The sequence below is a fragment of the Heloderma suspectum genome, chromosome 2, assembly GCF_057233095.1.
Source record: "Heloderma suspectum isolate Gila_16-S chromosome 2, 16-S_ref, whole genome shotgun sequence".
NCBI classification, from domain to species: Eukaryota; Metazoa; Chordata; class Lepidosauria; order Squamata; family Helodermatidae; genus Heloderma; species Heloderma suspectum.
In genome coordinates, this window is record NC_139459.1 from 218,240,310 (window position 1) to 218,267,777 (window position 27,468).

At 46.9% G+C, this 27,468-nt stretch overlaps 1 protein-coding gene across 3 annotated transcripts; it reads right to left on the reverse strand.

Annotated features, from left to right (window-relative positions):
• Positions 1-426: 426 nt before the first annotated feature.
• LOC146354024 (CMRF35-like molecule 5) lies at positions 427-18,750 on the reverse strand. 3 transcript variants are annotated; one of them, XR_014788271.1, is made up of 7 exons: positions 18,493-18,750; positions 11,971-12,300; positions 11,676-11,775; positions 9,318-9,430; positions 7,887-8,049; positions 6,722-6,765; positions 1,316-1,833 (listed from the first exon to the last, which is right to left on the reverse strand). XR_014788271.1 is itself a non-coding variant. In XM_084837996.1 (6 exons), exons 1-6 carry the CDS (start codon positions 18,539-18,541, stop codon positions 1,669-1,671), a joined length of 798 nt encoding a protein of 265 aa, XP_084694122.1. In that variant the 5' UTR covers positions 18,542-18,701; the 3' UTR covers positions 427-1,668. The 3 variants fall into 3 exon arrangements, 2 of the variants coding, with proteins under 2 accessions (XP_084694122.1, XP_084694121.1); XM_084837996.1 differs by lacking the exon at positions 7,887-8,049 and having other exon boundaries at positions 427-1,833; positions 9,318-9,427; positions 18,493-18,701; XM_084837995.1 differs by lacking the exon at positions 7,887-8,049 and having other exon boundaries at positions 427-1,833; positions 18,493-18,675.
• Between the last annotated feature and the right edge of the window lie 8,718 nt (positions 18,751-27,468).

The following is a 27,468-nucleotide window of genomic DNA, read 5'->3' on the forward strand; positions in this document are numbered from 1 at the left end:
TACTCCTGTCACCTTAAGCAAATCATCAGGGCCAGTTTCCTCTCCTGGTCATGCTGGGGCAGAAACTAAAAACTACAGGAAAAGAGCTGGGGAAAGAGCTGGGCAGGGTTCATGAACCTTTGGCTACTGGAGCTGCCTATAGCTCTTTGTGAGCTTCTGGGCGTCTCCTTTTCAAACTTTGCTCCCAAGTTGTGAGAGCCAGGAACATGCTGGCTTTTAACAAGTGAGCTTATGATTTTCAGGAAGCTGAAATTCAGGTCAGATCCAGATTCCATGATACAGATAAAAAGACACATAGTCCTGCATTATGGTATGCTGAAACCAACCCCACCCTCCTGTCCCCTGTTCAAATGATATTGACTTCTCTGGCATGTTCCTGCCATAAGCAGCTCCAGGGCCCCATCCACATGGAGACACTTCATGATCCATTTCCAGTTTAATCCAGAGTTTCTTCAGTTCAGGTTTGCTTCTCGGTGGCACATGGTAGTCAGTAAAGCGATGTATACCTCAATGCCCCCTCCCTGCTCTTGCACTGGGCAAACGGCACCTGAAGCCTTATTAGTTTGGGGTTGGGTGGGCGAGTAGAGCAACGCCATGAATTGCATAAGTGCAGGGCAGCGAATGAGTGGAGGCTTGTTCTCTGCCTGTTCTCCTTTCCCTGCTCAGTCAAGTGCAATGGACATGCATGACTTACTTCTGAGTAGGCACGTTTAGCGAACACCTCCCCTCGTGTTCATCAAGGCAAAGAAATTAAAAGGGAGAAGGGAGAGAACGGCCCCATTCATATTGGAAGGTGTGCAGTTCACAGAGATACGCATTTCCACCCCCCCGCCCCCCAAAAAAGTCAAAGGTTAACTCCTTCTATTCCTTCCCTCTCCCACTGTTTGAGGCTTGCTCTCTGCCACTCTCCCCCCACCCCGCACTGGCAGTGAACTGCAAAAGAGGAGGAGCTCCTTCTAAGTAGGGATGCGTAGTTTTAAAATGGCTTGCTCTCCATCACTCCCCCTCCCCTCTCCCGCGCTCAATGAATATTATAACAGGCAGAGGAATTCTCCCGACCCCTCTGCTCCTGTACTCTGCAAATTACAATTTGAAGTTACTTCTGGGTAGACATGACTCTGCTCTCCCTGTGCCCACCCCGTCGCTTTCCCTTCTTCCAATCAGCACTGCTTCAGCAGCCCACAGCGAGGGCAGTTCAGCTCACACAGACCCCGACAGTGCTGTGAAAGTGCTACAACGGGATAATCCATCAGGAAAGCAGTTTCAGGAATACCGGAGTTTAGAGGTAGAAACAGCACACTGGTTACAGAGAAGGGAATGCATCATCTGACTCTATCAATTTTTGGGCGCAGTAGAACCAGTGTAAAATCCCCATGTAGATCATGCATTTTCCTCTTGTTATAATGAGTCGGGCCTCTTTGCGTTCACTCTGCAGATCACCAGCAGGTGATAACCCTAACCCCAACCCTACCATAGCTCTAGCTAATGCAGATCCAGTATTTTCCTCTTGTAGTGTGTCTTTCACTCTGGAGGTGGCTGTGCTGAAGCAGAGCAGTGGTTCAACTCCACTGAATTGCCCATTGCTCTTTGAAAGGAAAGGAACTCTGATCCAGAGGGCAAGTCTGGATGAGAATAGCATGGCAGCGCACTTCAGGATTTCCATGTCTGTTAATTGTCAGGCTTCTTTGCCACTTCTGTATAAATGACCTCCTGAGTTGGTGGTTGTGGGAGGGCTTGGCTGGGGAGAGCTACGTTGTCATAGATGGCTGGATGCTGCTGCAAGTCCGAAAGAGCCAGAGTGGCATAAGGAACCTCATCTCCCTTCTCTGAAGCCTGAAATACAAATAAGATGAACAATATGGACAGAGGATCTCTTCACACCTGAGTTTTTTTTTTTGCAGGATCATTCTTTTTTAATCACTGGCTTTCGTGGGAGCTTTAGATGATGCCGCTGCTCTCCTGCTGCTATCTCACAACTTTCCTTCCCTCTTCCCGTGTTATCTGAGAACGGGCAAAACCCGGCATTTTCTGTTCTTGCGACTGAAATCGCCATTTCCCCCACTGTGTATTTCCCCTTTAGCGCTTTGTCCTGCTTTGTGTGGGCATGTGCTAGGGGGTGTTGCTGGGCGGTGTTGAATAACATTGTCATGACAACAAATTGGTGGGAAGGAGGGGGCAGGTCACTGACCATTTCTGCCTCTCTCCCATTCCACTATGGGCTCCGAGATCCCCTTGAACATAGCAATGCTTACTTCTGAGTAAACTCATTGGCTGTAAGGCTTTCCTTTCCTGGAAGTAAGTGCCACTGAAATCTGTGTGGCTTTCTTCTGAGTAGGCATGCATAGGAGTGCATTGTAAGACTACTTAGCGTAGCAGTCTTCACGTCTCCCATCCCCTTCAGTGCATGTACTTGTAACCTCCCCCTCCCATTTTTATTTATTTATTTATTATTAAATTTATTAATCGCCCATCTGGCTGGTCACCCAGCCACTCTGGGCGATGTACAACACACCATAAAACAATTTAAAACAATAAAATTCTACCATAAATTTTTTTTTTTAAATACCCTAACCCACCCCAAATGCCTGCCTGAACAACCACGTTTTTAATGCACGACGGAAGCTCATTAAAGAGGGGGCATGATGGAGTTCCCTAGGGAGGGAGTTCCACAGAGTGGGGGCCACCACAGAAAAGGCCCTCTCCCTCGTCCCCACCAGTCTAGCTGTCCTGGCTGATGGGACAGAGAGAAGGCCATCCGAGGCTAATCTTGTTAAGCGGCCTGTCTGGTGTTGCTGGAGGCGCTCCTTAAGATAGGCTGGGCCGGAACCATATAGGGTTTTAAAGGTCAAAACCAACACCTTGAATTTGGCCCAGAAAACAACTGATAACCAGTGCAACTCCTTCAGCACTGGAGTGATGTGATCTCGCCGGCGGCTGCCTTTAATCAGGCGAGCCGCCACGTTCTGTACCAGCTGCAGCTTCCGAACCGTCTTCAAGGGTAACCCCACGTAGAGCGCATTACAGTAGTCTAAACGAGAGGAGACCAAGGCATGTACTACCGATGGGAGCAGATGGTCGGGAAGGAAGGGGCGCAGCCGCCGTATCAGATGGAGTTGATACAGCGCTGTCCGGCTCACAGCTGACACCTGAGCCTCCATGGACAGCTGGGAGTCCAAAATGACCCCCAGGCTGCGGACCTGGTCTTTCAAGGGTAGCCGTACCCCATTCAACACCAGGTCAACATCCTCCAGCCTCCTCTTGTCTCCCACCAAAAGTACCTCTGTCTTGTCAGGGTTCAGCTTCAGCTTATTCCATTGACTTCACTGACTGCTTCTTCTCCCTTTTGCTCACCAGATTGATGGGCTTTTTCCTCCCAGGGTGGGTGGGGGAGTCTCCCTTCTTAGCCACGCAGGAGAAAGGCTTGACAGTTAGGATTTCAATGGGTATTAAAAGTGCCTTTTCTCTCCCCCCGCCCCGCCAAATAAATTAATCATGCAGAGCTTGGAATGGTCAGTTTTAATAGTTTCCTTTTGGGGTGTGGAGTTGTTTTAGATAAGGCAGTAATGCTGAGGTGGTTTTCCATAGTACTCCCTCCCACCTTGCCAGCCACTATCTCTTCTCCTAGCCCACCTTGCAGGATTGTTGGGAAGCCAGAATAAGGGGAAGAGCAATAACAGCATGGAGGTGGGGAGAAAGCCAGCCACTATCTCTTCTCCTAGCCCACCTTGCAGTGTTGTTGGGAAGCCAGAATAAGTAGGAAGAGCAACAACAGTGCAGGGGTAGTGGTGGAAGAGAGCTGGATCTAATGAAGAAAATGTCCCCTGTGAAGTGGTTGCCTGGGGGGGCGGGGGGGGCTTGCTGCTAGGGATGGCTTGGTGTATTGACTCTATACAAGTCCGTTTGTGGATTTCTTATTCCTGTAGTTGGGAACCCGTAAATCAGTATACCTTTCAAACCCAGTAGTGCAAGCAATCTACTGCATTTAATTTAGGAGTGCATGAAAGCCACTTACCTGGTCTCGCAGCTTGCTTTGCGGTGGGGGGGAGGCGCTTCGCTGCTCCCCCCGAAGTTCAGGCCGGGGGGGGGAGGCTTCCCGCCTCGCCCGGCCGAAATTCAGGCCGGGGGGGAGGCTTCCCGCCTCGCCCGGCCGAAATTCAGGCCAGGGGGGAGGCTTCCCGCCTCGCCCGGCCGAAATTCAGGCCAGGGAGGAGGCGCCTCGCCTCGCCCGGCCGCGAAATAAAAAGTTTAAAAAAAACACGCCCCTGTGATAGGCTACGTGACGATTAACGTAGCCTATCACGGCTAGATCTGCAAAGTCAGCCGTGATAGGCTACGTTAATCGTCACGTAGCCTATCACGGCTGACTTTGCAGATCTAGCCGTGACAGGCTACGTTAATCGTCACGTAGCCTATCACGGGGGCGTTTTTTTTTCTTTTTCTTTGATTGGAATGGCAGCGGCGGCAGCCGGTCGAAAGACCGGCTGCCATCTCTGCCCCTGTCGAAGCCCTGACGAACCACCGCCGGGACCTGCCGCCGGGAGGGACATTCGGGAAAGGTAAGTCCTGTCCTGGGGGGGTGTGCGGGGGGCAGGGTGTGTGTGGAGAATTTCTCCCCGAAACTACTTCGGGGGGCCGAACACGTTGGCACTCGGCCCCCCGAAGTTTCGGGGAGAAATTCTCCCCCATCCCTAATTTAATTCCATCACACACTGACATATTTAGCAGAGAAGGACTAGCCGTGCCAGCAACCTGGGGGTAAGCCACTGAGAAGACTCTCTCTCCCTTGGAGGAAGGAGGGGATGAGCTCCCATAGCTCCCTATCCAGATCACTAGAAGGGCTTATGACTTCCCTCCTGCTGTGGAGGGATGGGCGGAGCCATCGATCATGTTACAGGAACCAATGAGCGGGGGAGGGGAGGTGGTATGGAGCCAGCAGCCCCCTTCTGTCCTGATTGTTCCATGCAGCTTGGCCCAGCCATGAAAAGATATAATGCGGAGGGACGTGCTATGAGAGATGCCTTGTATACAGGGCCAGCGTAAATCCCGGAAAGGATGTGGAATCAAAAGGACTGGTTTGTAGTGGGATAAAATACCAGGTGTGAAGAGAGCCAGAGCAAGCTCTGTCTAACCTGCAGGAAGCAATGGCACATGGGCACTGCTTTTTCAGGAGATCCACCTTACTTCGCCCAAACTGGCCAGGGCTGTAGGTAGACTTTGTGTAGGGTACCCTGAGGAGCAGTGCAAGTCAATGCAGAGCAGCAGAAAATGTGTTGCCTAATCATATTTATTCAATACGTTGAATAAAACAAACTTTAATTTTAATAGAATAAAACTGAGCCAATTGCTTGTTAATCACCCCAGTGTTTTTGCCCTCATCTGTCATAAGATGGCAATCCGGTTTACTTCTTAGTGAGTAACTGGGTAGGATGCTGCTTCCCTTTCATCACCATAGCTAAAAGGGCTTATTTTTAATTGAACACAGAACATTTGGAGAAGGTGGCTGGACTACCCTTGAGGAGCCAGCCTCTCCCTTGCCCTGGTGACAATGGACCTGGATCTGTCAGCCCTTTCTAACAGATGACACTGACTGAGCATACTGGTTGTGCTGTATATTTTTTCTTCCTACCTTTTCCTGGGATTGGATCCCATCACTGTTACTTTTGGGATGGACCCCAACAATCCTGTGGAGCCCCATCCCACCAGCAACTGTGGGGTGATCAGGAATGGGGTCCTCACTGTGGGCATCTTCTGTATTGTATGTAGATACCTGGGAGGTGGTGGTGGTGGAACTAAATTGGGCTTAAAAAGGAAGAGCCCAAACAGGTGCACTTGTATCCTAAGGAGGGAACCATCTGGCCCATTGGTTGAAATGCTGTCACTTTGGAATTAGGCTGGTATAAGCGAAGAGACAAAGAACTTTTCTACACGAGGCATTTATTGTGCGCTCATCATTCTCTACTCACGGTTGTTTATGGGTTCTTTACACAACATCATGACCCTCTAGTTTTGCTTCTGTTTGTAAATAGCACTTTCAGCGAGGTTTTTTAGAGCAGGGAAAATGGGGTATTATTTCCGAAAGTGAAAGAAAACACTCTTTCCACTTGTGTATTTGTGCTATTCTGCTATAGCACAGGACCACCTAGAGGTTATGTCACAGAAAACGAAAGGAAGTGCTTTTTGTGTAGTGGTCAGATCGCAATTCTGCAATGAAACCAAAAGTAGATGCAGCGGATTAACAGCCTCGTGTAGAAAAGCCCAAACTCTGTAGTGTTTGTGGGCTTGTTCCTATTGTTTATATTACTTCATAGGCGAGAAACATATGCTTGGCTGGATGATATCCTTGGTACTCAACTCAAGAAGATGCCCACCAGCCAGCCCTGTTTTAAATGTACCACGAAACACAAAGCTTTAAGCATGAGATCCAACGTGTGTTGGAGTCTTGGCAACATTAACAGATGCACTGTTGCGGTGAGTCACTTTTTTGTTTTGGTACCAACTTCCACCACATTAGGTTTCCTTCATGAATCCAGAACTTCCCCACTGAGACTGTTTTCACTTCTCAGAAATAAGAATTTAGACCATTCTGGTGCTACTAACTGTGATCTTCTCAACATGTCAGTTTTCATAATCAAGACAGCTCTCCTTGTGACAGTGTGAAACCTTTTGAAAAGTGGTGCTAAGACTGCATTGTATCATGGGGTGATGTGATGATTTGCCTTACCATGTTTGATAGGTTTATTCCTTTTTTTCTCTGCCAACATGATCCTGGAATGGATGCAGAAATCAGAAATCAGGTAGGTCAAACTAAACAGACACGGCAGCACATTAGGTCGTAAGAAACAACTGCCTGGCTAAAATTCTACTGGAATTAATTGCACCTCCCGGAGATAATCTTAGCTAAGAGATCACAGAACCTGAAGTGCCTCTTCCTTGCGCCAGCATAGGGTATTTGCACATGGCTGTCCATATTGCTACCCTGTTTCAGACTCAGAGGGAGACTGAATATTCATTTGAGCCCTCCCTTCTCATTGCACCCTGCCTCAATGTCATTTTCCCCCTCGGTAGGTGACTTTTATACTGTTAGCCAATGTTGATGTGCCCGCCTTAATGGAGCTGGGGGCATGGGGGCTGTGCACTTCATCCCATTGTTCCCCCTCTCCCCATTAAAAAGGGCCTGCTGTCACCAGTTCAAAATGTAAGCCAGGCCTTTCTGCAAATGATTGCACAATATTCCTGCAAATGACTTTTTCAGTGTCAATAGGGTGCTTCCCATTTGCATGTACTACACTGTATGTGGGTGCGTGCGCACACACATGCACATGCACGCACGCACACACACATAGGGGTGTTCCTTTCTGCAGGGGAGAGATCATTGCTGTGGGGAAAGTACATGCCCTGTTGCTATTTGTCCCTAAAAAACCCCAAATCTGGCTCCAGAATAAATAGATTTATATCATAGTTGTACATGCTTGTCAAATATGGAGGGAGCAGGTTCTTTCCCAAGTTACCATGAGTAGAATGCTTGATTATTGTCAAGGATTTGAAGAGAATAGTTGGTTTTGCTTTATAGGAATTGCTATGAAGGCTAGAGAAATGGTTAACTCAGCTCCTTCGAAACTATATAGGATGTCTTGTTATAGAATGCTAAGTGAAGAGCAACTGGAAATGCTTAATCATTCATAATTAACCATTGGAAGATTTAAATAATTAAAACGCAGTAATTATGTGGCTTAGTGGTTAAGACACTGAATTGCAGACTGGAAGGTCGGCAGGTCAGCAGTTCGAGACCCGAGTGCTGCGTGACCGAGTGAGCTCCCGTCTTCAGTCCCAGCTCCTGCCAACCTAGCAGTTCAACAGCAAGAAATTGCAAGTAGATAAATAGGTACCGCCTCAGCGGGAAAGGTAACAGCATTCCGTGCACCTCGGTGTTCAGTCATGCCAGCCACATGACCACAGAAGTGTCTTCAGACAGCGCTGGCTCTTCGGCTTAGAAACGGGGATGAGCACCGCACCCTAGAGTCGGACACGACTGATTGGGGACACCTTTACCTTTAATTATGTTAAAGGAAGGACACAGGTTCACAATGTATTCTGGGTAACATGAGAAAACTAATGGTAAGATGACCTGGATGGTGTCCAAAGAAAGACTGTTGGGTTGTAAAACCCTGTCACTTAAGTCAAAGTTATTTGAGTAATGAAGAGGTGTGATGCTGTATTATTTAAGGTCAAAAGTGTTTACACTTTGATAAGTTTACACTTATCAATTAATGAGCAAAAAAAAAATTGTATAAGGTATGCACATCAAAAAGCTTGATACATAGATTTTTTAGGGTGCAATCCTATGGCTGCTAGACAGTGGCTAGACAGCTATAGGATTTTTCATTTTCTGGGAACCAAGCTTGGAGCCAGTGCTCCGAGGTCACTTCCCAGAAAACCCCCTCCCTGCCCCCTCCCCCATTGCCTCATAGGTGGCGCAGTTCGACCCTGGCTCTGTGCTTGGAAGAGAGGTGTGGAGCAGGGGAAAAGGGGACGTTCCTGGGGGCGGAGAGGGGAGAGGACGGCGGAAGTGCCGCTACAACACTTCCTATGCACTGTCTGATCTTCCCCCACTGCTCTGACGTGCTCCAGCTAGACAGCTGAAATCGGCTGTCTAGCCACAAATGCAGGGCAGCCAGGGTGCAGAGCAGAGGATCCCCTCCACACTCTGCCCGCCCTGCATTGGGTAGTCAGCCGCCTCTGAGTTCGGGGGCAGGTGACTATCCCCATACGATTGTACCCTCCAAAAGTTTACAGAGGGTAGCCATGTTAGTCTGTTTCAGCAAAAACAGCATGTCTTTTACCCTTACAAATTCTTGTTAGTATAAAACCAAAATTGAACATATAGGAAATTTAGAAATCAGCCTGTTAATAAATATTTTCTGCTTCTTCATTCTGGTGTGTGGTAAGGGCCCTCCTTTCGGTAGAAATCTATCTTGCCGTGAAGACATGATTCTTGTTCATACTTGGTACGTTTACTCTGAAGTAGATTCAACTGATTTCACTGAGGCTTACCCTCAAGTAAGCAGTCACACAGTCTGATCTTACAGCCTGTTTACTTGGAAGGAAGTCCCCTGGTATTCAGTAGAGCTTACTGTACTGAAGCAGTTTGTGTGCAGCATTTTGTTGCATTTTGCTTTTTCATAAGGATGTAATTCAGAGATAAATTATTTCATGAAGTTTGTGTGTTGGGGAGACGGGGAAGACAGTGTAAAGGGAAGAATAACAATGGGCTGAAAGCCAGCCATATTAACATTCCAAGAGCACAGCATTGCTCTAACCTGTTCTCTTTTTCCTTGACACCACAACCAACACCACAACTGCAAATATGAGGAGTATAAACAGCAGAACGATGGAATATATCAAAACGTGGAGCTCTGATCCTGAAGACCTACTGGCAAAGAAAGGACTCATATTGGCCATTTCATTAAGAGATGCATAATTCTTATGCAACAAGCACGAGAGGTATGTCCAAATAATATAACTGCTATGACTGTTGCCATTTGGGGGCATCTATAAGGCAGGATTGCAGAACGGTCGAGACTGACCATAGCCCTGCTCTAGAGTTCGGAGAACCTAAACTTGGAGGGGAGATGGGGATGTGCACTCCAACCCTGACACCACCTCTAGTGAAACTGTAAGCACATTTGGCTGGGCATGGTTACAGTGCTCCTCATGACTGGGCACCCTAAAAATAAAACCATTCCTTTCCACCTCTCTCTTTCTTCCCCTCTGCTGATTAAGTAAGCAGTGGGACATCTGTAATTCCATATTTGCTAAAATTAAAAAATAAAAAAAATCTACCAGGCCAAATTCTGTGATCAAATGCATGCAAACGTCTAGAGTAGGATTTTATTTGCATGATTTTATAGAAAGATACGGGCCATCTTGCTTTTTGGAGGGGCGGGTGACGGCGAGCGGGAAGCCTGTGAAAGGGAAAGAAGGTGTGCCTGGGCAAATATAACTATAGCACACCTATGTGTCTTGTTCACACCATCCCTTTCAAGTCTGCCTTATTTTCACCCATTTCTTCCCTGTTTGTTCCACTGAGCATTTATACTTACACAGTATTACCCCATAATAAACAGAGGCTTGGTGTTCACATGCAACTTCTGGTATCATAGTGAGCAGTACCACACTGTTTCTGGGTGCATCCATAAGCTGTTCTTTTGTGACCTCTTTTTTCTCAGAATACCTTAAAAGTTTACAGACTAGGGCACAATCCTATGGCCACTAGTCAGCGGGTAGATGGCCATAGGATAGGTCGGTTCCTGGGAACCGACTTTGGAGCCCGCGCTCCAAGGTTGGCTCCCAGAAAACCGACCTTCACCCCCTCTCACGCCACCTCATAGGCAGCACGGAATGGCCCCGCGCTTGGAAGAGGAGTGCGGAGCGGCGAAAATAGGGCGTTCCTGGGGGCGTGCTGGGGTGAGGAACTCAGAAATGCCAGTATATGGCACATCCAATGTGTCATCCGGCCACCGCTTCCCCCGCTCCGACTTCCCACGACTAGACAACCGAAATCGACTGTCTAGCTGCAAATGCAGGGTGGCTGAAGTGCGGAGGGGATAATCCCCTCCGCGCTTCTCCTGCCCTGCATTGGATAGGTGGTCGCCTCCGAGTTTGGAGGCAGCCACCTATCCTGGTAGGATTGCTCCTTTAAAGTGTATTTTCCTCCCAGTTATTGCACATCTTTTCAGCAAAGCACCCAGGTGAAAATATGTAATATACTGTACAGAGGATCAGAAAAAAATGATCAATAACCCAAGGACATAATGATTAATATTGTGAGGTGCAAACTGAACAAAACTCTTGGTACTCTTTCAAGATGGAGCAATTGACTGCAGCCAAACAAATAAAAAGCTATCTGCAAAATGCAGGCTATTTGATAAAGCATGTGGGAATAGCACAGGAATTCTGCTAATGACAATATCAGACTGCATGGAAAAAGGTCCAGTGTACAAACATGGTCCATGTAGGCAGAAGGGTGGCGATGCAAATAATAGAAATTGCTATTAAGCCATGCAGGATGCTGGCCAATGGAAGCTCTGCTGAGCATCCTTCGATTTATTTTGACAGAAATTGCACACACAAGGTTTTTTGTTTCAACTATAAGGGTTAGGAATTTGCTTCTCTCTATATAAAATATGAGATTTGAAAGGGAATTCTGAGATATGAGGTGATGAAAATTAATCATAACCACACCAATTTTGCATTCCCAAGTTATGCTGTGAAAATGTTCCATGCTGGCTAAATATGGCCTGTGTTCTGCAAGCAATGTTAGCCAGGAGGTGAGCAGAAGCTACACTGTCACTGCAAGCGTGGAAAACTAGACCGGTTTCTGATTGACTGATAGTAGAAACATGAAGGCCAGAGAGTTGTAGCACTTTCCTCAGCCTTGGTGTTCTTAAGGGTGCCCAGTATCACAGCCCAATCTGAAGAAATGTGGGGAAACATCTGCTATCCATCACATGAGCGTCAAAGTCATATAACAGAAGATTCAAAAAGGCATTCTGCCTATCCATCCATCTGACATATCAGCTGTGGGAGATTTTTGCCCATTTTTAAGTGATGGGAAAAAAGGAGATATTAAAAGCATTTCATGATCACTGATACAGGATGAGAATCTCAGTACTCACGCTGCAGGGCCAGATGTAGCTATGCAAGTTGTGACTTTGGAGGGGTCCAGGTCAGGTTGTTCAGTAGCTGCTAATTTGTCTTCTCTATCTAAGGTGGGATCTGAATAAAACAATTGGACAGAATCAGCAGCAATTGTAGTGACAGTCACTTTAATGTTCCATATTTTAGGACATGAGCAAGGGAGTTTCAGTAATCGCTTGATGTTCTAGAGACTGCTGATTTTCCTAGTTGCTCATTAAGGGCACCCGCTTGCATTTTTGTAATTATAATAAGGAGAGAAGGAGAAGCATTTACCTGGGGAAACAGTCACTTCAACATTGTGCCGTATATTAACAGACAATGGATGCTCGATGCCACACTGATAAACACCAGAATCTTCCAGTCTCAAGTGGACCATAGTCACACTGAAGTAGTGCTTTTCCTTATTGTCTTCAATGAAGTATCTATCCTTTTCCACCTTCCAAGTTAGTAAATCAAGCTTTACAAAACAAAGATGGGTAAGTGAGCTTTTTTTGCACCAAAACTTGTCGTTATTTTCATAGCCTTTCTCATAATGGCAGGACAAAGAGAGTGATCCTCCTACATAACCATGCACAGTGTCTGGGCCAGTCAGCGTCCAGTAGCCTGTGGAAAGCAAAGATAATTTTATTTGTCCATTTTCTTTAGTATAGCCATGCTGAGAAATAGTTTGTTGCTGCATGATCACAGAGTCTTCATCCATATGAATCCCATGCACAACATTTTTCTCCAAGTGCCACAATTGCTTCAGAAGCTAGCCCTGTGGCTACAAAGAGCAGGGCTTTCTCAGGAGTGGCACCTCTCCTTTGGAGGTCCCTCCCAAGGGGAGCTAGCTGGGGCTTATTTACTGCTGAGAGAACCTTAACCAGCCCCCTGGCCCCTGACCACCCCCAAAAAGGATGAAGGTTATCCCACAATTATCCCATCTGGATGGGGCAATCTAGATTATAACCCTCTGGCTTGTTTGTGTTAGGTTCTGAGCATACAGCAACCTGGGCAGCAACCCTAAGCCCCTTTACTAGAACCGTGCTTTGGAGGTTGCCAGTGGGTTAAGAGCCTTAGGACAGGGGTGGGAAACACGTCGCCCTCCAGATGTTGTTGGACTGCAACTCCCATCTGCCCTAGCCAGCATAGTCAGTGGAGAGGGATGATGGGAATCCAACACCCCCTGGATGGCCACATGTTCCCCAATCCTGCACAAGCAGAGCAGCGTGTGCAGCTGTCCCATCGGAGGCCATCAGTAGATCCCTGCCTTCTTTTGCCAGGTTGCCACCATTCTGCTGGTGGGAGGTGTCACAGCCAGGACTGTGCATTCCAAGCGCTCACAAATGTGTTCTCCTTCAGGTCTTAGTGAGGCCTTGCTCCAGCTTTTGCTAAGAGGAGCCTGCACACTTAAGGCCTGAGGGACAGTGAGCTTCTGGATATTTGTTGGGCAGGTGCAGAAGGTTTGCCTTAAAATGTCCCATGAAGGCTAGTTCATTCCTTTCAGAGGTGCTGGTCTCAAGCTCTGTTGTAGTGGCTCATTACATTTAAAAATAAAAACAAAATCCTGCTATGACTTACCCAAATGTAACCAGGGATGTTTACCAGCAGGTTTTCCTGCCATGTGGTGATTTTACAATTGCCATACAGTAGTGATGGCATTGATCTTTGATAACATCTGGCTCATAATATGCAGATATTCTTTGAGGCGAGCTCCCCTGCCCCTGAACAGGGTCTTCTATTTGCAGTTTAAACAGGAAATATTGCAAACTTATGTACTCTGTTGGTGGTTATTTGGTCCATGTTCATTGATTGCTGAAATTGACTTAAACTTGGTGGCATGCCAAGGTTAAGCCAGAAAATCTACCATTAACCATAGTTTCCTGATACACCTGAATCAGAAAACTATGGTTATCAGGTTGAGAACAAACCATCTGTTATTCCCAGTCTGGCAACCATAATTTCCAAGTTTGGATGTAATGGAAATAATGGTTAATGGAAAATGTTTTGGCTTCATCACCGGCATGCCAAGAATTGAGGTGGGGAAGGCAGCACAAGAACAGAATACGTGGCACCAAGCTTGTATGTATCTCAGCTAATAAGTCAAGATGTGTATTCTGAACCAGGCTGATACTGAGAAGCTCAGCCATGCTGGCTTTTTAATGTGTATCATCACCATGATGCTTTGCACAGTATCTGTTTTGTTCTGGAGGGTAGCTCTAAAGCAGGGGTGAGGAACATTTCTTTGGAACCAGGTGAAATTAGCTCTGGGCAAGAACATTGGGGGCCGCATGTCAGCAGTGGGCTCTATGCTGGCATGCAGTCCTGGCTGCTTGCCCAGATGGACACACACACACAATTCACCCACACATACACCGTATGGAAAGGCAGTTGATGTTTGCTGCCTTTGCCAGCCCTTTGCCAATACATAGTATGGCATGGCAGTGGGAAAAGAGGGCCTGGTCTGGGGCAAGGGAGCAGGGCCTGGAGAAGAGTCTGGTAGGCCAGATAGAGAGGCTCTGAGAGCCATAACTAGCCCACCATTATGACCCCAGAGTCCAGCAATGACCTGGACATGGACTCAGAGGCTGAAGAACCAGTGATGCTAATAGAGGAGGTGCCAGGCCTGAGCATGACTCTGGAACCAGAGACCCCTGAGCCCAAGATGCTGGAGACCTGAGATCCCCAAGCCTGGACCAAAACCTGCAGCCCCTGAGCCAAGCTCCAGCACTAGGCCAGTATCCCCTTCTACAAGAGCCCCACATTCCATGGAGCCAATGGATAATGCCAGCAGTGTGCTCAGTATGAATTCTTGGAGATCCAGAGAAGTGCCAGGTTCCAGGCCAGTGGCCTGTCTCTTTATGGCTTCCATTTTGTAGGAAGGGGTGGGGTCTGGGAGGGGGCCTCTGGAGATAGGTATAAAAGGGTTTAGTCGAGGCTCAGATGTGGCTGGAGCAAATTGCTCACTAGGAGCTTTCCTGGGCGCTGCTAGTTGCCTTGTTCTGATCCCAGTGGGCTCCAGCCCTGATCCATCCCAGACTGGATGTGTCCCCTACCTACTCTAAAGCACAAGGCTTGTAAGGCAGCCAGGAGCCATAGATGGTAGTAACATGGCTTGACATAATTGCTGCCATGCCTCAGCTAGAGGATTCCTCCTCAGATCAGGACCTGGGGCCTCAGTAACTGACAGTGCCCAAGTACTGTCCATACCAGCACTGCAGGAGGAGCCTGGGCCCTCAAGCGAGACTGCCAAGGACCCACCCCACCCCTGCCAAGAATGGAGCAAGCTCTGCTTCAGAGTCCAAGGCAGAATGCCCACTGAGCCCCCAGGAACAAGGATGCCTGATGAGAGAGGTTCAAGTCCTTACACTCAGAAGAAGTATGTGATTACAGCAAAGGGCTCCTCATGAGTTAAGGGCTCCTCATATATAGGAGTTCTCTTCATGAGGAGGACTTCTTCCAGAAGCTTCTAATGAGCACAGCTAAACCTCAGGTGGGGTCCTGGCAGTTCCTGCTTAAAAGCTTCAGCTTCAGGTTGGGAGAACTGCTGGAACATCATTTTACTACTAGCTCCAGTGCCCTGAACTCTTCCTTTGTGAGTGATCCCCTGTGCTGTTGACCTTTGGACGCCTGCTTCTTGGACTGTATTTGTCTACTCACCTATGTTTGGACCTTGGCTGCTTCTCAGACCTTTCTTTTGCAACTTGTCCTCTTGCCTGCTAATACTGTGACCTGGTTCACACATAACAAGAAGCCACCATGGGTGAATTTCCCTGTGGGGCTTCTTGTTGTGATGGTGGCCACCATTTTGAATATTCAAGCCATGGTGGGGGTGCGCTGTAGTTTGTTATTATGTGTGAACCTGGCAAGGGTGGGTTGTTGGGGTGGTTGACAAGACACCCAGAACCCAGGGTTGTTTTAAGGTTGCAGGTGGCTTGTTAACCACCTCAACAACCACCCTCACCAGGTTTGCATGTAATGACAACCTATGGCACACCCCTGCTGTGACTTGAATATTCTAAATGGTGGCAGCAGCTGCAATGAGAAGCCCTGTGGGAAAACTCACCCATGATGGCTTCTTGTAATGTGCAAACCAGCCTTTGAACCTTGCCTGTTTCCTGACTACTCCTGCCTTGAACTGCTCTTTTACTGGACCAAAACCTCTGTGCTTGACCATTTGCCTGTTTATTGACTGGATTTGCCCTAATGCTGAATCTGACCCAGCTGAAGCCGGACAATTGCAGGTTTTGTCCTCTGTTGGTTAGATTAGGAGGAGTTGCCCTTCCACAAATAATGCGGGGTATGGGAGCTTGAAATAAATGCAATGCTTATCTGACTTCCATGTAACCACCCTAGTCAAGCAAATCATGAAAGTACCTTCTCATTTTGTCAGGATCATGTCCTGATAAGAAACATGGTAGGATCTGGATGTGTCCTGACATCCAGATAGATCAGCTGTTTACAATATCGCCTGGGGATCCCTTGTGAGCATCTTTGTTCCTAGGAATCTCAGCTCAATTGTCTCTAGGAAACATGGCTTTTGTAATACCTAATTTATCCGCCCTTAATTCAGTCAAGGAATCAGGTGTCCCTATTCACTCCAGGATCCAAGCAAGCCTTTTCTTGAGCTCTCAGCTTTTGTACCTTTTGTTTTGAAGTCCTTTGAGTTCAGGCACCTAATGCTGCACTCTTTGGTCATGGGACTCAGTGTGGACAGACTCACTGTCACACAGCTACACGAATGGCTTGGGGTTTGCTTGGACCAGCACGTTCTTCCCTCACACTCTCTGTCTGTTGCTCTGGTGCCTAACCCACACTTCCTTAGGCCAGAACTTCCTCATTCTCCTAGACTCACACACACCCAGATAGTGTGGTACGCTGAGTTTTTCCAGGGTGTTGAGCAAAGCATAATCACTTAACCCATGTCTATTCAACCACTGCAACCCACTGTGGTATATTTAAGCTCCTCTGTGTTGCAACCCATGCTGGAGGCCATTTTGAATATTGAACCTGGGGGGGGGGGGCTGCCATGGCCTTCCACACCTAGCCAGCACATTTTGATGGCCTATTAGCAGTGTGAGAAATGCGAGCCAATTTGGAACCCTCAAAAGAATAGAAGCATTTTTTCAAGCATTCACAGATGATGCATGTGGGTTATGATAGAGCCAAGAGAGCCTTAGCCATCAGTACAATGCAGTGGTTTGGATCCAGATGTAGTCCTACTTGGAGCAGACCCACTGAAATAGTGATCACTAACTTAAGTCCTATTCATTTCAATGGGTCTACTGTAAGTATGCCTAAGTCTGGGTCCAACCCAATGGATTTCCCGTGGAAGTGGGGCATGTTAGTGCATCTGTTACATGATGTGCCCTGTGGCCACCATCCTTTCCTCAAGCCAGTTTGCCAAAAGCATTGCTGCTGTAGTGTCCGTTACATATTGATAACCAACAAGCCAGCCCAGTTCTATAGCAATTCCTAGGGGTGCTGTTTATAAACTCTTAGATTAAAAACTGGTCTTCTGCATCAAACATAGTACTCAGCAAATCAAATACATACAAGTAAAATTTTAAATTACAAACTAAATTTAACTAATCTTAAAACTGAAGTGAAGTGGGAGTATGTGTGAGCTGAAGTATGTAACTTTTATAAGAAATTGAAGAGGAACATAGGCCGCATCTATATGGCACCGCTTTGACCCCCCACCCAGTCGCAACTGCACAGCAATGTGGCTTTGAGTCGGCATGCCCTGCGATACACACGTGATGTACTGCACACTTCCCTAACAGACTCGCCGTGCCCTTTTCCCCCCAATTATACTGAAATGCACAGCTGTGCAGTCCCGTGTGTGTGTGCGGGGGTGACACTTCAGTGGCTGTTTTGTATTTGAGGGACTCTGTTCTGTCTTTTTGACCCTGTTTTGGGTTAAAAAATTGGGTGTTGTGCTCCTTCATTTCTGCACCATCAGTTTGTCAGTTCCCCAGCTGAGACTCTCTTGAAGGTTTGCACTCACAAGCGTGAGCACTACCTGCCTAGCCATCGCTCCAAAATGGTGGCTGGAGCGATGTTGGTCCTTCCCCAAGACACCGCCCCCCCCCCAGCCCTTGGGTATTGAGTCCACAACTGTTGCGAAGATACGAAACTGCAAAACTGTGCGAAAGTTTGATTAAATAGGTGAAAACGCCCCTCTGTGCATCTGTAACTGTGTAGCTGCAAAGGGACGGGGGGAGAAAAGGGGCGTCAGAGAGTGACGCAAACACTACGCACGCTTGCAGCAGGCCCACTATAAAATGTGAAGTCGGTTTGGGGAAGAGACAGACGGCCTTCAACCATGGGGGAACCCGCAGCAAACCCCCCAAATTGCAGTAAAACGACTCCTTGGAACTCTGCATTTTCCAGGTGAAAACCATGGATGGCTGCGAAGTCGCGACTGTGTCATCTATCATGAGGGACCTCGACTCGCACTTGCCCCGGAGTAAAAGCCTGGTGTACATGGGGCCATAATGAACAGAAGATCTTTCTGAAATGACTTTGATTGTAGGTAACTATCCCATGTCCTTGCAAAGTCTCTTTCTCAAAACTTGTCCCTCAACTCTTTTGCTACTATTCAAAATAAATAAATATATGCAAAAATCATCCACAACTGGGTGGGTAGGGGTACCTTTTTCTCTATCTCAAGACTTGTGTGCCAAGTCTTTTACCACCCCTTTTTCTGACTCTGCTTGCACCTTCCATGACAACACAGCCCACACCTCTTTATGGAGTGCTCCTTTGCACTTCAAGAATGGCAGTCATGCTACAGCATTTTTCTCCTCTTACCTGGAATTAGCACCCAACCCAGAAGAGCCAACGTTCTCAAGAGTGTCATGATTCTGCTTCTCTTCTGTAGCCAAGCTGGAGGGAGATCAAGTGGGGCTGATCTCTCCCAGGAGGCACAAGGTTTTGTAGTTCAAGAGTTGGGAGGGATACTTCGAAGCTCACTGATGAGATCTGTGTAAGTCTGAAAACAGAGCTGCTTGACCTTCTTCCAAAATGGAAAGGAGGAGGAAGGCTTCTCTTTTGTAATCCTCTGTACTCATGCTGCTGTGGTTAGTATATTTCCTCTTTCATTTAAAGAAGAAGAAGAAGAAGAAGAAGAAGAAGAAGAAGAAGAAGAAGAAGGAAGATTGGCCTTGCTGGATGAGACCACAGGACATGTTGAGTCCAGCATTTTCTTTCTGACAGCAGCTAACCAACCAGATATATGAGAGTGTTGTGCTGTGTTGTGTTGGGGGGAGGATATTTTCCTCCTTTATAATCCTTTAAACAGTCCTTCTCAAACTTCCATGGGGGAACTGCTAGTGCCCTGTGAGAAATAAATAACTTAAACCCCACCCCCAGTCTCGAAAGGGAGTTTCCGCAGAGCTACTGCTCTGGGTGTGTTGCATTTCAGTCAGAAGGTAGGTCCACAGCAGCACAGAGATTCAGCAGGACACCCCTTGAGAGGGCAAGGAAATGCCTGAATCTCAGCGTGAACTTTGTGGAGCGTGTCCTCGGGGAGCACTGTGGAAGCCTGTGCATGAGTATTTTTGGTGGACTGAGGGAGCATGATTGTGATGGTGGGCTAGCTGGGGTGGGGGAGGGATTAATCTGTGGAAGATGGTGCATGGGGGAGGGACACACACACACACACACAGACACTCACCCCAGTCTTTCCCGCGAGTGTGCACGTGTCTGTGAAAGAGAAATAGAGAGACTGTGTGTATAAATGGGGGGAAGGCAGTGTGGGTGTTTGGTGATGGAGGGGTTAGGGAATACTGGGCCAGGCCCTGCCTGGTTAATGGGATCTGGCCATGTCCACTGGTATTTGGCCTCTTACTCACCATCCATTGCTGCATGTTGCCCTTGTGGACAATAAGGCTGCTCAACCCTGATCTGGAGAGTGGATGGCCTCTTTGGAGTCTGTGACTCACAGGTGAAGAAGCTGAGGTATAATAAACATAATAGTAGCTGTTAAGTTGGTCCTGCAGGACCTCTACCAATTGGGTTCAAGACACCCTGGTAGGTAACCAAGTTAGGTTCAAAGAGGCAAACATAATCATAGACTCAGAAGTAAACTAAAATGCATTAAATAGTTTATTTAAGAAGGTTTCAAAAGAAAATTAGTTTGGTGGTTACATAAGCATCATTTGGAAGCTTCATCCCTTCCCTTCCCTTCCCTTCCCTTCCCTTCCCTTCCCTTCCCTTCCCTTCCCTTCCCTTCTATATTATATTATATTATATTATATTATATTATATTATATTAGTATTTGTAAGTCCTTGATGGACTCGAAAACTGTACATCTGATTGTTATGAAACTTTTAGGATTTGTTCTACCTCTATCTGGGATGGCTTTAGGCATAGTGAAAATGTTGTCTGCCATCTTGAAACAAAATGGCAGCCAGTCAATTTTTTTTACAGATTTAGTGCTTCAACACCATTTGATTGATTCCAACCAAACTTCGCATCATGATTCAGCACTGCAGAAGCAGATTTTAACCATACAAAATTGTGTCCACCATCTTGAAACAAAATGGTGGCCAATCAAAATGTTTAAATGTTTATAGCTTCAATACCATTTGATCAATTTCAACCAAACTTGGCATGACGATTCAGCACTGCAGCAAGCAAATGTTAACCATACAAAAAGCACTATAAAATTAATAGCAATTAGTAAGCAAAACCTGAAATTGGCTGAAAAATAATATAAATACTTTTACGCAGGTAATTCTATGGCAAAGGCCATGCGTAGGGGTTCCAGTGAGTGTGGTTTCACTCAGATGGGGCAGGAACAATTTCTCCAGGAGTGCAAGGCTTTGTTGTATCAAATTAAGGGCTCTTCCAAACCCATGTGAGGCCAGGTCTGTTTGCTAATTATTATATAAAGTTAAGATTAACTAACAGGATTGTAGGATTGCAAAGCTGGCCCTACAAATGTAACTAATAAGATAGCAAATGGAACTCCTAAGCATTGTTTGTTTAGATAATATAACTCTTCCTTAATACCCCCTGCACTTTATTACAGAGAGTCTTTTATCTTCTCCTAGGTTTTCCCTACAGTCCTCAATCAAACTATGCAACCACCTCAAGATCAAACCAATGATTTGTCATTTGAGGCAGGTTGAAGGTAGCCCCATCAGTCTCCCATTGGCAATGCCATTTAACCCTTTTAGTGCTGGATTAAAAGTGGCAATATAGTCAGCGAAGGGTAGAGAAAGCCATTGCTGGGTTACATCAACTGAATTTTCTTGTTGCTGGTTTTGAGTAATTGATCAGATAGAAAAAGACATCTCACGTGTTGTAGGTGGACAGAAACTATCAGTTATTGGATGCCTTCGTCACTGAATGATGATCTTAGAGCAGTAAGGATTCCATTGTGTCATATGGTCCCTGTCACAGACAATGAGAATGGGTAGCTACAAGAAGGCTGGATTGAGCAAAACAGGATGTGTAGCATTTCCCCACCATGTGGTAGTGGAAGCTCTCATGTTGGTGTCTCTGGTGGCACCTCATCAGAGGGCCGTCTGCTCCTTATATGCATCCAGATAATTGCAAAAACCAGACACAGGAGGATGGTCATTTTCAAGCTGATCAAAACCAGATAGGACACATGGGATGGGGTAACTGCATTAAAAACAACAATATTATCCTTTTTGTGAAAGAAAAAAAAAGCGATTTCAGCTATTTCCCACCATTTCTCCAATAAATAAACTTTTTTTATTAGCACAACACACACAAACAAATGTCAACTGGCAGGTGGCTCAGAGCTTTTCTAGATGAGGCTATTTAACCCTCTGTTTCTACTTCTGGTTTTGTTGTAGAATTAAGACTGGAGTTCTGCATGCAGTTATTTTCCTTTCCTGCCTTGCTGTACTTTCTGCTACCTAACCTCTAAGTGGTGCTGTGGTGTAGCAGAATAACACAACTACACTGGTCTGGTGGGGAAATGCGCTTTTTGTTTACAATGCCGATAAAGACCAGATTTTTCCTGCTGACTCTGCCCCCCCCCCCCCCCGTGCTCTTAAAGTACAGTAGCGAAATTGTAGGGACATGACATCTAATCTAAAGAACCCATAAACAACTGTGGGTGAGTAATGGTGAGTGCACCATAAAAACCTCATTTAGAAAAGTTCATAGAGAGTTTAACGATGACAAAGCACTCTGGAGAAAATATGTACCATGTTCTTCAGAGGATGAGTGGAGGAGGAGTAATTACTCCTGAGACCACCTATAACTATAATATTTAATTTAATGGGGAGCAGCCTTGGCAATATTGAGCAGCAGTACTTTTTGTACCCCTTTAAAGAAGAATGACAGGCTGTGAGAAAGAGCCTGGAAAATGTGGTTTACTGTGAACAGCACAGTCTGAAGCGACAGCAGCAAATGGATCCTTTTTCATGCAGTGTACAAATGCCGTACGTAGGCAGGGCCAGCCCTTTCATTAGGCAAACTGGGGTGGAGTGGTGGAGCGGGCCTGCCTCTGCCACCCTCCTATCCCAAGCCCTGCCTTTGCCCTGGGCTTGTAACAGCGATTGGGGTTGCAACGCTCCTAGCTCCTAGGAAGATGAGCGAAAAGCTGTCCCCTCGCCTCTTCCCTCTGCTCAGGACTCCCATTTCCCATTACTTCTCTTAAGACATGCCCGTTGCAAGAGGCAGGAAGGAAACCCTGGGGTCCAAAAACCCTGTTAGCTTTCCCCACCCCTTTCTCCTAGTGCTGGTCATTGTGGGGAGGGTGGCAGAGGCAGAAGCAGCACAGGCAAGTTTGTCTCCGCTCTTTTTGCTAACAGTGTAACAAAGGCCTGTTTTTGCTGCTTTTATTTCATATTCCACCTCCCGGACCTGTCCCTGCAAGCGGTTTGGAGAGGAAAGGGTAGGAAGGAAACTCAGGGGTCCTAAAGAGGTGTTTGCCCTCTCCTTTAGGCCCCCTTTCTCCTAGCAATTGGGACGCATCTTTCCTGTGGTGTGTATGTGCCTCTAAGATGAAACATTCCTGGAAGTTGTGTTCTGCATGTAATACATGCTGGCAATTCAGAGCTTTTGTTAAAAATCTCTCCCCACCACCACCCTGCAGCTGTGAAACTTGTGCAAACTTTGCAGAGAGGCTGAGGCATGTCTCCTGTGCGGGAGCTCAGGTCCAAGCATTCACTGAGAACTCACGCTCTAGCTAACTCGATCTTGTACATATCTATTCAGAATTAAGTCCCACTGAGTTTAATGGGGCTTACTCTCAAGTAAGTGGGTATAGGATTGCAGCCTTTGGTTTGTGAGAAAGGAGCCCAGGGTTTCACGGGGCTGGGGGCGGTATCAATGGAAAAGACCTTAAGAACAGATAATCCAGTAGATATGAAATCATTTTATTTTTTAAAAAACTGGGATATAAATCAAATGCTGGTATATTTCAGTTAAATATTAATACAATAAAATAATTCTATAACATTGAAAAATAAGCTTTGGTCTGTTATCCCATGGCTTTGCGCTCACTGGAAGGCAGGAGCAGCTTTTATTCTTTACTGAGCAATTGGGTAGAATACTGATTGTATACATTTCCTTACATTTCTACATGTAAAAGAGGTAGACGCCTCTTTTTAAGTAGAAAATTCGGCTCCCCCCCCGCCCCAAATGTCTCCAGCCTTGAGATAGCTCCTCTTAAACCCGTCCTGTGTACACTAATCTTGGAGTAAGCCCTATTGAACCCAGTGGAACTGTTACCTCGAAGTAAACACACATTGGATTGCACTGTTAATTCTTGGACATTAATTTTTACAGTAAGCGGAATTGCCAAATGCAATCTGTCCCCACCTTCGTTGGCTACAAGTTTTGGTCCATCGCTGGCACGTAGCAAAGTTTGTAGCACCAAACTGGAGTTATAAAAGCAGTGGAAAGCAGTCAGTCTGTGCTACAACTTTTGTTTGCATCTGTTTATACTCTACGGGAAATAGTTAAGGATACCATTTCAGACTTCTAGGGCAGCGATTCAGGATTGTACAAAGCTCCCTGCTTTAAGAATGGAATGCAAGCCCTGTCAGGAGGCCGAGTGAGGTGACTCTTTCGGCAGCTGATTTAGGGTGTCATGAAAGGACAGCAACTTGTTATTTGTTTATGTTTTATTGTATTTTTACTCCCAGGGAGAATTGCTTGTGGGATATTCTATCTCAGATGCCATAGCAATTTAGGGTGCAATCCTATGGCCGCTAGTCAGTGGCTAGATGGCCATAGGATAGGTCGGTTCCCTGACCTTCCCCCCATCCCGTGCTGCCTCACGGACAATGCAGAACAGGCCCACGCTCTGCGCTTGGAAGAGGAGCGCAGAGCAGCGAAAATGGGGCGTTCCTGGGGCGTTCTGAGGTGGGGAAGGCGGAAATGCCAGTATGACACATCCAACATGTCATCCGGCAGCCGCTTCCCCCACTCCAACTACCCGCGGCTAGACAGCCAAAACCGGCTGTCTAGCCACAAATGCAGGGTGGCTGAAGTGCGGAGGGGACGATCCCCTCTGCTCTTCTCCTGCCTTGCATTGGATAGGTGGTTGCCTCCGAGTTTGGAGGTGGCTGTCTATCCAGGTATGATTGCTCCCTTAGTCACCCCTGGGCCTATGGGGCACCATTTGCTCCTCTGCCTCAGGCAGCAAAATGTCTGAATAATTTTGCGTGGGGTCTGAATAAAACAATTGGGCGGAATCAGCAGTTGTAGTGACAGTCACTTTAATGTAACAGCATTCCATATTTTAGAACATGAGCAAGGGAATGAGTCCCTCGATGTTCTAGAGACTGCTGATTTTCCTAGTTGCTCATTAAGGGCACCGGCTTTTTGTAATGATAATGAGGAGAGAGAAGGAGAAGCATTTACCTGGGGAAACAGACAACATTGTGCCATATATTAACAGACAATGGATGCTCGATGCCACACTGATAAACACCAGAATCTTCCAGTCTCAAGTGGACCATAGTGACACTGAAGTAGTGACTACTTATTGTCTTCAATGAAGTATCTATCCTTTTCCACCTTCCAAGTTATTAAATCAAGCATTACAGAACAAAGATGGCTAAGCAAGCTGTTTTTGCACCAAAACCTGGTATTATTTTCATAGCCTTTCTCATAATGGCAGGACAAAGAGAGTGATCCTCCTTCATAACCATGCACAGTGTCTGGGCCAGGCAGTGTCCAGCAGCCTGTGGAAAGCAGAGAATTGAAGACACCGGTCATCCATTTTATTCTGTATAGTCATGCTGTACCACGTCCTGAGAAATTATTTGCTGTTGCCCGATCACAGAGAGTTTTCTCTAGGGCTGTGCAGACCCCCTGCTTTGCTTCGGATGCTGCTCGGACCAATTTAGAACCCATCCACTTTGACTCAGATCTGAATCTGAAGCGAGATTCGGATGTTCAAATCACTCGGTTTTGGCCTTTTCCCATTGACTTGCATTGGAAAACACAAACAGCTATAAACTTTTCAGTTTTCATGATAAATACAGGAAATCTGGAGACCTCTCTGCCTCCATGGAGGGGATCCCACCTGCCAAATTTCAGACAGTTTGGCCATGTACTTTTTGTGCTAGGTGCAGGTGAATTTTGATTTTTTCAAGGAGAACTCTTGAAGGAAAGAGCTATAACTTCTTACTGTTTCCTCAGAAGTACGTGAAATGTGGGGACCTCTCAGCCCTGTGCCTCCTCCTCCTCCTGCCTGGGTGATTCACAGCATTTTTTGTGTATAAGTCTATGTACACATAGACTTCTGATCACCATGTTTTTTTACAAACACGGCGATCACAGCGGAGGCAGATGCTCAATGGATGGGCCCAAGTAAGTTGCAATTCTATCCAATTGCTGCTTGCCAAGTGGGAGCAGGGGCTGGGCGGGCATCCAGAGAACCCAGGTGGAAGTGGGTTCTCACATCCCTAAGTAACACCAGCAGAATTATCTCTGTCACTGAAACGCTGCTGTTTTTCTCCAATTTTATTCAGTCTTCCCCCTCTCCTCCACCACTGTCACTGATTAGAGACTGCTGCGTTACATTCAGCCCTGATTTGGCAACTAGAGTTGCCATTCACCAAAGCTTCTTCTCTCCTCCTCCTCCTCCCCTCCCCAGCTCCCTCTTCCTCTTCCCCCCTCCCAGATCTCTCTCAAGTTGATATGGTGCCAGGCTGTCTGGGCTGCTCAGAATTCATCATAACAGCTCCAAATCACTGAGGCAGATGAGGTGCCTCATACATGAGCCGATTCACTTTGGGGTGCCTCGGTGCTCTTCTGATCCACCTCATATCACACTAAGGCACCTCCGAAGCAGCCCGCTTCAGCTTGTTATTCGGGCTTTGGAATGAAGCGGTGCACAGCCCTAGTTTTCTCCCATATGAGCCCCCATGATTAATCAATATGTGAGATTGTTTCCCGAAGTGCCCAGGTTCCCCAAGTGGATAGGGAGACATTTTTCTCCTTCTCTCATAATACTAGAACCTGGGTCATCCCCTGAAGCTGATTGATGGGAGATTCGGGATAGAGAAAAGGAAGGTCTTCACACAGCGCGTAGTTAAACTATGGAATTTGCTACCACAAGATGTAGTGATGGCCACCACTTTGGATGACTTTAAAAAGGTATTGGACAAATTCATGGAGGATAGAGCTATCAATGGCTACTAGTTGTGACGGCCATATGCTACCTCCAGTATCAGGGGCAGTATGCCTATGCACACCAGTTGCTGGGGAACATGGGTGGGAGGGTGCTGTTGCACTCATGTCCTGCTTGTGGGTTTCCTGTGGGCAGCTGGTTGGCCACTGTGTGAACAGAATGCTGGACTAGCTGGACCCTTGGTCTGATCCAGCAGGGCTCCTCTTATTTTCTTATGCCCTAATTGCCTTTGGAAGAATGGATGTTCATAGACTGTCCAAGGGTCTAAGGGAGCTGTTAACACAGCAAAGGTCAGGTGGGAAGACTGAGGGCTTATATACATGCTGTTCCCTTTTCAGCAATTGCAGATGGGACTTTCCACCCCTCCCTTACTTCTGAGTAGGCCCTGGGCAAAAGGGTCCTATGTTGGCCAGGCAGGTGCTCTGTCAATGACTCTGAGTCTCTCACCTGGTGCACTACTGCATATGATATGAAGAGCCATGGCATGGCTGGCTCAAGGTATCTTGCTGCTTGAGGCAAAGGACAATATGTTGCCCCTTCCCCAGTCTGCGTACAGAAGCTGACTGAATTGGCAGTTGAATCTTACTTTAAATGTGGTGATGGGAGAGCCTCCTTTACCACAGTCTATGTTTAGGAGGACCAAGACAGTTTGTCTCTATCCTCCACCAGGGCGGAACAGCCAGAGAATTCATGAGAACAGCCAGGAGGCTGCCACTGCTGCCCCTCAGCATCTGCTACCTGAGGCAGTTGCCTCATTCTGCCCAGTGGTAAGGCCGGCCCTGAGTCACTGGATGAGAGAGGAGAGTCAGGAACCAAGGCAGCACTTGGGATGGGGTCAAAGAGGCTCTTTGGGACCCCAGGCAAGGTATCCCGCTGACTGGCTTCCTCAAACTGTTCTGCGAAAATGGGGTTTGCTGAGGAATCCATATTCCTCCTCCTCCTCCGAAGAGGTCTCCCCTGGTCTTGGGTGTACCAAGGGCCTGACAGTTTACCAGCTGGTTTTCCTACCATGTCCTGATTTTACAGTACAGTAGTGATTGCACTGAAGTTTGATAACATCTGGCTCCCCATATGTAGATGTATTTTGAAGAGAATATGTCTCTTAACATGGTGTTCTATGTTTTATTTAGATGCTGATCATCCATCTTCTTCT

Excerpts from the sequence above, each read along its gene's own strand:
- LOC146354024 (XM_084837995.1), bottom strand. The coding sequence starts at position 18,541 with ATGACACTCTTGAGAACGTTGGCTCTTCTGGGTTGGGTGCTAATTCCA. Across the intron at positions 12,301-18,492 it reads GGGTTGGGTGCTAATTCCAG|GCTACTGGACGCTGACTGGC; the intron begins GTAAGAGGAGAA and ends TGCTTTCCACAG. Across the intron at positions 1,834-6,721 it reads GAATAAACCTATCAAACATG|GCTTCAGAGAAGGGAGATGA; the intron begins GTAAGGCAAATC and ends TTTGTATTTCAG.